The sequence below is a fragment of the Triticum aestivum genome, chromosome 7D, assembly GCF_018294505.1.
Source record: "Triticum aestivum cultivar Chinese Spring chromosome 7D, IWGSC CS RefSeq v2.1, whole genome shotgun sequence".
In the NCBI taxonomy this organism is placed as follows: Eukaryota; Viridiplantae; Streptophyta; class Magnoliopsida; order Poales; family Poaceae; genus Triticum; species Triticum aestivum.
This window is the reverse complement of record NC_057814.1, coordinates 7,540,409-7,550,323: the sequence shown is the minus strand read 5'-3', so window position 1 is coordinate 7,550,323 and position 9,915 is coordinate 7,540,409. Positions and strand designations below refer to the sequence as shown.

The 9,915-nt window shown below is 45.1% G+C and overlaps 1 protein-coding gene across 1 annotated transcript in view; it reads right to left on the bottom strand.

Moving 5' to 3' along the window:
• Window positions 1-3,776: 3,776 nt before the first annotated feature.
• The window catches only part of LOC123170574 (probable polygalacturonase), an 11,642-nt gene continuing 5,503 nt past the window's right edge, over window positions 3,777-9,915 (bottom strand). The window contains exon 2 of the mRNA XM_044588430.1: window positions 3,777-4,794. Within this exon, the coding sequence (XP_044444365.1) occupies window positions 3,874-4,794 (921 nt within the window). The 3' untranslated portion in view covers window positions 3,777-3,873. The remainder of the gene's footprint in view (window positions 4,795-9,915) is intronic.

Here is a 9,915-nt window from a genome sequence, read left to right as displayed (position 1 = left end):
GTAGCGCTGCGGGCCTGGTCCGGGTGTGCTACTGCAGGCCCGCCCGTTCCAAGTTGCGTAGTGGACCGCTGGGGCCTATGCGAAAGCTGGGCCTCACGGTCCATAATGTGGCAGGCACAGCGTGAGGCTGGCTTCACAGAGCAGCGACAACTGCCCGCTTCCAACGGTGGAAGGATAACGGGCCGCTGCACTCCTTGGCCGCTTGGGCCTCGCAGCCTACTCCAGTGAACCATCACTTTTTTTTTCTCGGTGCTGCGTATAAAAGTATTTTTGCTTACTTTTTTGACTCTTCAATATAAATTGAGCGTATTTCATTTTTTGTGCTGCACATAAGAGGTTTATTTTCTCCTAAAAAACGTAAGAGGTTTATTTCCTTACTCTTTTGACTTGAGTATAATACACATTAGTAAAGTTTTAATTGCTTACAATTTTGACTCTTCAGTATAAATCGTGACTCTTGAATATAAATTGAGAGTATTCCTTTTATTTCTGAACACAAGAGGTTTATTTGCTTACATTTTTTACTCTTGAGTATAGACTGTGACTCTCCAATATAATTTATGAATATATATTTTTGCTGCACATAAAAGATTTAATTGCTTACTCTTTTGACTCTTGAATACAATTTGTGAGTATTATTCCTTTTGACAAAGTTTTTGTGCTGCACATAAGAGGTCCATTTGCTTCTCTTTTGACTCTTCAATATAAATTGTGCTTCACTTTTTTTTTCTATCCGATAATATGGCAACAAAACAGCACTTTGACAGTCTGCCCTGCAAGGTCTAGAATAACCACTGATGATTACAACAAAGTGACATTTATGAATTTACAACTGCGTATGCATTGAAACGGTAAGTAACTTACTCACAACAACCTTTTTTACTTCTAAAGTTACCAAGGCAGCCACTCGACTACACGCTCCTTATTGTTACTACTCTCAATCATAGAGATCCAATAGCCTCATCACTTGGTGCAGCAAGAGGCTGGATATAACATAGTTGAGCTACTCTGTTCCAAGCTCCCAGCCACAGAAGTAGCAGGTGCGAGGGAGTAGGACTGTAGGAGCATTGAGGCACGACAATTTGGTCGATGACGAGCATGTCGGTGGTGAATGGGCATGCTCCGCTGTGGGTGCCCTGCAGCGGCGCGCATGGCGTCGGGGTGACGTCGGCGTAGTTCCACGACACCTTCCTCTCCTTGGTCATCTCGGCGGTGGCGTTGGCCATGCAGACCCCCTTGAAGGGCGTGCCCTGGATGCCCAGCATCCTCGCCGCCTCCTTCCACACGCCGGTGGCCACCATGTCCTGGTAACTGATGTTCTCCACCACGGGCACGGCCGTCTTGTCGTAGCCGTCGTCGGGGTGGGACTTGTAGTTTCCGGTCATCCAGAAGACGCGCTTCATGCCGTCGAGACTCATCCAGCGCGCGTACACGTCAGAGTTTACAAGGGTGAAAGGCGGAGCGCAGTTCGGCCATTGTCGTGTCGTGGGCAAATAAATCTGAGGATAGCGCACATCGTGATGCACTCCGTTGCGTCGGTGCCCCTCAGGACTACATCGCAGCTTCCAGTTCTGGATCACAGTGAATGTGACGGACTCTATGCATATTAGGATTCGTTGTAAACTGCTCACAGTGTAACTATATTGATCTGTTTGAGGAATTTCCTTCTCTTCTGTACATCACGGTGTGGGCGGCATGGATGCTGGTCTGGTTCGTTCTCACTTTTTGTCAGTTGCTCGTCTTGCATCCTTTTGGTCCTCATTCTTATCACCACCAGACTCCCGATTCGCTCTCGTCGTCAGATGTTTCATCTTCTGAACTCGACGATGCCTCGTTCATAAGACTCGTCGATGGCTTCATGCAGTAAGAATCTGATGGTGTCTACTTGACGATGCACCCGTCAAATATGAGGCAGCTTTACATGCAGTAAGAATCTTCATTCTTTGAAGTACATGTTGTCAATTTTTTTAATGCATCACAAACATCATTCAAAATCACAATTACAATTTTATAATGTACGTGAAACATTTTTCAAGAACATGTTGAACATTTTTTTTTCAAATGCACTAGCATATTCCCTAAGTCTCCCTCAATACGATAACATGTGAAGAATTTGGGTGCACCAAAAAATAGAATTTTTATATGGTAACACCAAACAAATATATTGTCATTGAAGTGTGCAAGGATGCATATCCAGTATTAAGAAAAGCAATTACATGCGGGCCATCGCCACGCTGGCGCACCACATGGGCATGGCGTACACCCGGATAGGATAGGAGGCACCGTATTTGCAGGTTCGGACAAGTTTCAGTATCATTTTTATGTATTTTACAACTTTAGGCATCAAACTGACCGCACAGGACAAGTTAAGGCACTCGTGGTGTATTTAACTCAATAAGAGAATATTAGTGTACAAGGCAGAGGAGAGAAGAACAGGTGGAAGTTGCTGTTGCGCAAATGATGGAGCGAGCCATTTAATCTCTCTCTTCACTAATTAACCTTTCACATCGAATTTTTTACTAGCTGTCACTTTTGGATAGAGAGATTGTACTGTTTATCCCATTGACATGCGTTGGGATTTTAGAAATAAAATATTTCTTACTCCCAGCTTCAAACATGCAGCAATTTAATATTGTTTTCATTTCTGCTAATTAGCACTCGTTCAAAACCACGGAATGGCTGCCCAATGTCCACATGACCACGTTTCATGACTCATGAGCCCAAAACGACAAACGGCGAAGCCACAGAAGCCCACGCCAAAAACTTCTTTCAGTCCACAACGCTCCACCTCATTTCCCAGCAGATGCACAACACCCCTAAAAAAAGCAGAAGCACAGCACTCCTCTTTCTTTAGTCCCACCTCGCTAACCGTGGAGGCGTTCGACCGACTTAAATACCCGGCTCCACTCTCTTCACTCGCCGAGCTTAGTTACGAGAGCTTGTAACCCGAGTGGGGGCATGAAAGTGATGTGGACGCTGTTGTAGCGCTGCGGGCCTGGTCTGGGTGTGCTACTGCTGGCCCGCCCGTTCCAAGTTGCGTAGTGGACCGCCTGGGGCCTATGCGAAAGCTGGGCCTCACGGTCCATAATGTGGCAGGCACAGCGTGAGGCTGGCTTCACAGAGCAGCGACAACTGCCTGCTTCCAACGGTGGAAGGATAACGAGCCGCTGCACTCCTTGGCCACTTGGGCCTCGCAGCCTACTCCAACGGACCATCACTTTTTTCTTTATACTCTTTTATCTCTTGAATATAAATTGAGAGTATTTTCATTTTTTGTGATGCACGTAAGAGGTTATTTCCTTACTCTTTTGACATTTCATTAAAAAAATTGTGAGTTGTGCTTCATATAAATAGTTTATATGCAATTTTGACTCTTCGGTATAAGTTGTTACTCTTGAATATAGATTGAGAGTATTCCTTTTTTTTTGCTGAACATAGGACGTTTATTTGTTTACACTTTTAAGTCTTGAGTACAAACCGTGACTCTTGTTAATTTGTGAAAATATTTTTTTGCTGCACATAAGAGGCCCATTTACTTACTCTTTTGACTATTGATTATAAATTGTGAGTATTATTCTTTTTGTGATGCACATAAGAAGTCCATTTGCTTACTCTGTTGCCTCCGGAATATAAATTGTGCTTTAGATATTATTTTTATTTGATAATACGGCAAGAAAGCAGCTGTTTGACGGTCTGCCTTGCAATGCCTACATAAACACTAATAATTGCAACAAAGTGACAATTCATAATCTTAACTCTATATGCATTGCAGCCACTCGACAACACGCTCCTTATTGTTACTGTTCTCACTTGGAGATCCAACAACCTCATCGCTTGGTGCAGCAAGAAGCTGGATACTACTATATGATTGAGCTACTCTGTCCCGGCCACTGAAGTAGTAGCAGGGATAGTGATGGAGTATGAGCACTGCTGCACGACGATCTGGTCGACGGCGAGCGTGTCGGTGGGGAACGGGCAGGAGCCGGCGTGGGTGCCCTGCAGCGGCGCGCATGGCGCCGGGGTGACGCCGGCCGAGACGCCCTCGACGTTGGCGCAGTTCCACGACACCTTCCTCTCCTTGGTCATCTCGGCGGTGACGTTGGCCATGCAGATGCCCTTGAAGGGCGCGCCCTGGATGCCTTGCATCCTCGCCGCCTCCTTCCACACGCCGGTGCCCACCACGTCCTGGTAGCTGATGTTCTCCACCACCGGCACGGTGGTCTTGTCGTAGCCGTCGTCGGGGTGGGACTTGTAGTCGCCGGTCATCCAAAAGACGCGCTTCATGCCGTCAAGCCTCATCCGTCGCGCGTAGACGTGCGCGCCGCGGCCCACCGCCGTCTTGATCCGCACCGCCGACTCGGTCCCGATGGCGGTGATGTCCTCGGCGCGCACGTCCCGGATGCCGCCCGACATCTCGCTGCCGAGCGCGATCACCGCGCTGGTGGGCGACACGCAGGTGAGGCGGCGCACGACGATGTGCTCGCTGGGCATGCCGACGGCGATGCCGTACTCGTCCCACCCGCTCTTGATGGCCACGCAGTCGTCGCCGGAGACGACGTAGCAGTCCTCGATGCGCACCTGGGAGCACGAGTCCGGGTTGATGCCGTTGCCGTCCGTGTTGGGCGACTTGGTGGGCGCCAGGATGGTCACCCCGGACACGACGATGTTGCGGCTGTAGACCGGGTGGATGTTCCACGCCGGCGAGTTCACCGGGGTTATGTTGGGGATGAAGACGCCGTCGGTGTGCATGAGCTCGATGAGGTAGCCCCTGGTGTACTTGAGCTTGCCGAACTTCTGCTAAGCAAGTTCACTATACTAATTAGCACTCGTTCCAAAACCACCGCATGGCGGCACAAACTATGTCCACACGGCGACGTTTATGAGCCCAAAACGACAAAGGCCGAAGCCAGAGAAGCCCACGCTAAAAACATCTTTCAGTCCACAACACTCCGCCTCATTCCCCTGCAGAAGCACAACACTCCACTTAGTTTAGTCCCACCTCACCAACCGAGGAGGCATTCTGCCAGCTTAAATACCCGTCTCCCCTCTCTTCTCTCGCCGAGCTCAGTTGCGAGAGTTTGTAACCTAAGTGGGGGCATTAAGGTGGTGTGGACGCTGTTGTAGCGCTGCAGGCCTGGTCTGGGTTGTGCTACTGCTGGCCCGCCCGTTCCAAGTTGTGTAGTGGACCGCTTGGGGCCTATATGAAAGCTGGGCCTCACGGTCCATAATGTGGCAGGCACAGCGTGAGGCTGGCTTCACAGAGCAGCGTGAGGTTGTGCTACTGCTGGCCCGCCCGTTCCAAGTTGTGTAGTGGACCGCTTGGGGCCTATATGAAAGCTGGGCCTCACGGTCCATAATGTGGCAGGCACAGCGTGAGGCTGGCTTCACAGAGCAGCGACAACTGCCTCCTTCCAACGGTGGAAGGATAATGGGCCGCTGCACTCCTAGGCCGCTTGGGCCTCGTAGCCTATTCCAGCGAACCATCATTTTTTTCTTTATTCTGTGTATAAATGTATTTTCACTTTTATCTTTATTCCGTGTATAAATGTATTTTTTGCTTACCCTTTCGGCTCTGGAATGTAAACGGAGAGTATTTCCATTTTTTGTGCTGCATGTAAGAGGTTTATTTGCTCACTCCATTTTTTGTGCTGCATGTAAGAGGTTTACATTTAAAATTTAATTGAATGCAATTTTGACTCTTCAATATAAATTGTGTTCTCGAATATAAATTACAAGTATTTCTTTTTTTCCTGAACACAGGAAGTTTATTTGCTTACATTGTTTACTCTTCACTATAAATTGTGACTCTTGAATATAAATTGCGAGTATTTTTTTAGGTGAACAGAATACGCTTATTTGCTTATAATTTGTGAGTATTATTCTTTTTGTGTTGCACATAAGAGGTCCATTTGCTTGCTTTTTTGAGTCTTCAATATAAACTGTGCTTTGCATTTTTTCTATCCAATAATATGGCAACAAAGCAGCGGTTTGACAGTCTGCCTTGCAAGCCTAGGATAAACACCGATGAACAACAAAAGTGACAATTCTGAATTTATGACTCTCTATGCATTGAAACAGAAAGTTGCTCACAAACAACTTTTACTTCTAACGTTACTCACAACAACTCTCTATGCATTGAAACAGTTAGCCACTTGACAACACGCTCCTTATAGTTACAGTTCTCGCTTAGGGATCCAATAGCCTCATCATTCACTAGTAGAAAAAGGGCCTATTGTCCCGGTTGGTAAGGACTTTTTGTCCCGGTTTTTGAACCGGGTCTAAAGGTTCGTTACTAATGCCCTAACCCTTTAGTCCCGGTTCTTACACAAACTGGGACAGATGGGCCTCCACGTGGCCGCTGCGGCCAGCCCAGGCCGGGGGGCCTCTGGTCCCGGTTGGTGACACCAACCGGGACCAATAGGCATCCACGCGTCAGCATCTGGCTGGAGCTGAGGTTTTTTTTTAAAAGGGGCTGATTTAGGGGTTTTGGGGGTTAATTTAGGTTGTTATTAGGTAGCTATTAGAGAGAAGTGTCCTCTCTTATATCTCCGTGCTTGGTTTACCAACGCTACGTACTCCTATGCCTAAATATGGCTTAGATTGAAGTGAAGGCAACATGTGGTGCATGTCGAAAGTAATACTAATCCTAACTTGATCAAGTTTGGATTGTACTACTTTCGACATGCACCACATGCATGTTGCCTTCACTTCAATCCAATCCATGTTCATTTTACCCGCAGATATATAATAACTCTTCATGCGCGCATCATGCATCATCATATATAATAACAAGTCCTACTAATCATCATCATACAACTTCTACTCGTTATTAATAACCAGTCATACGATCATCATCCTCATAGTCATCGAACCAACCCTACTTAATTATTCTTAGCACATGATCATCAGTATTAGGTAGGACTGAAATACCCTCTTTAAGGTAAAATAGCATAAAACAATATAGACCGTGACTCTCCATTATGGAGAATGGAGATCATCCTGTCTCCAATTCTTGCGCTTCGCTTCCTTTTGCTTCCAAGAACCTCCTTGCGACTATCCATACATTTTTTCTATTCTTTGATTTGCATGTCTCCACTTCTTTTAGAAATCCGGTATAGACAGTTGAGATTCGTAGGATGACCTGGTTGTATGTTCAAAACATCAAGCCTACCATTCTAATACATCAAATGAGGCACACAATCCTCTGGGATTATCTGTTGAAAAACATAGTAATAACTTCATAGTTAGCAATGATGTACTAGTTTTAGAAGTATGCAAAAGATGCACGGATATCGTAATAGTACGCAATCTTACCAGGATATCTCCATAGTAGTTACCGTAGTTCAACACGTGCACTAGTGGCACGTATTGACCATAATGTGGAGGAGTTTTACAATAGATATTGTAATTCTCAAGATCAGTACAAAATCCGACCAGATGAGTTTTCTCCTTATAAGTTAACTCAGAGCCATCGGTGTAGTAGGTTCTGTCTACCATGTTCCGCACATTGTTTGAACAATCAAAATAAGCTGTCAATGAAAATAAGCTGTCAACTATTTTGAAATGAACAATATAAATTAGCTAATAACCATGTTTGAGAAACTCACATAGCGGTAGAATTGGAGGCGTATCAACAAGGACCCAAATGTCCATATTGTCTTGCTCGATGTCAGGATCACCAAGATCCATGGTGACAAGCATACCCTCATCAAAACCATTGCAAAACGCTTCCCAATTTTTGCAACCAAAATGGGTTACGCTCTTAGAATTATACAGATTTACTTCAAAATCTATATCATGATGGGTCCTTAGGTGAATTTTCTTTGTTTCCATACTTTCATGATCTTCAAAACCCATCCTCTCCATCACGTAGCGTCTTGCATGGCATGGGATAAGCTAGCCGAATTGTAAAAGATGAAAAGTACACGTTGAAATAGTTGGAGTCATGCTTAATTACGAAAAAATAACACTTGTCGTCGTTGCGTACCGTTTCAACATCGAAGGTCTCCTCCAGCTTAATACCGAAGCACCGATCTTCGTCCAGGTGAGGCCTGTCGCACTATCCTCGGTCGTCGTGTCACCAGTCGCACTCCGGGAGACTTTCGTCGTCCGAGTACGACATTTCCTATGTTCATAATTCAAATATTAAAAGTCTACAATTAAATATATGTACTAAAAAACCTAAGTTAGATCATTATTATTCATCACGGGTTGACTATCGTTTGTTGAGTCTTTTCTTGAAAACTCTCAGCTCACGTGGTGTATACATTCGACCGTTGGTGATGGTCGCTCCTCCATTTGTCCCCGAGTGCATTACACCAAAATGTCTAGCACACGGGAACAAAGGAGAAGCGACCCCCACGATAACAGTCGGGATTCTTCGTTCTCTCATATATATATGGTGGAACTCTCCCTCACTGATTCCTCTCTGACATTTGCGACCGTCGGTGATGGTATGGTAGCTCCTCCTTTCGTTCTCGAGTGCATTATACCAAATTGTCTAGCACACGGGAACGAAGGAGAAGCTACCCCCACGACAACAGTCGGGATTCTTCATCCTCTCATATATGGTGGAGACTTGACAGACTTACAGTCAACCCGAAATATCGTTTAATTATCTTTCTAAAAGAGGATTTGGCTAGTCTCACCTCGATGTCGGAGGGGGCGGTGACGGGGACGACGGCGGGGATCATGGAGGGGCCGGGGGCTCCTAGATTTCTGCGAAAACAAAAACCCTATAAGCTATCAACTAATCATATGCATACGCCTTGCATAGTGCTCTCCAATTTTAGCATTCAAAGTAGGAGTAGTTTTCCACTTTGAGCATTCAATAAGCAAAATCAAATCACAAAATAAAGTAGTATTCAAATTAGGATGCATTCAATTATAAGCAAAACTACATCATCTCCATGCGTCCGTACATCGTCGAATATTATCACTAATACACCTCGAATACTATCATACATATAGCATCGCTAGTACATCTAGAACAGTAGCGCCCGATGGGTATCGGCGCGGGCGGTGGACACCCAAAGGGACGGAACCATCACAGGATCATAGCTCCAGTGAGATCCCTGAAGAACCTGCCAGGTATTGTCGAACCTGCCCTCCAACGCAAACATGTAGCGACGGACGTGCTGGTCCTCCTCGCTGACACGGTGACGTACCACCTCCGCGGTGTCCGGAAGCCTCGGCACCATCACTGGCCCACGCGACCGCCACCAAACAAGGATCGGGTCAACTACGGGCTGGCTCCTCACCAACCTACGCCCACCGGAAGGTAGCACCTCCCAAAACCAGCCCGGCGGAGCCCAGTCCCGGACATGGCCCCTCTGATCAAGCCGGCCTCCTCCGCCGAGTCGACGACGAGGATGCGGGATAGGCATCGTCGACGTCGATGCGGGATTAATTGCTTGAACTAAAAAAATAAACTAGTTCTATTAATTTTCTTCCTAAAATAAAGTAGTTCAACAAGTTCAACTACTAAGCACTTACTATAAATAAATAAAATAAAGTAGTTCTTACTAAAAATAAACTACTTCTATATATAGTAAAATAAAGTAGTTTTATTAAATCAACTAGTTCAAGTACTAATTAAGCACTTACTATAAATAAAATAAACTACTTCTATAGTAAAATAAAGTAGTTTTATTAAATCAACTAGTTCAACTACTAAGCACTTACTAAAAATAAACTTGTTTAACTAGTTCTATTATATTTAACTAGTTCAACACATTTTTTTTTTCTAAATATGCACATATATATACATAAATTGACAAAAAAACATCTAATTCAACTAATCTAAAATACATGGAGAAACATCTAATTCAACTAATCTAACTAATTTTATTAAACACTTACTAGTATATATACATGGAAAAAATACATATACAAAAAAAATGAAAAAAAGGATTC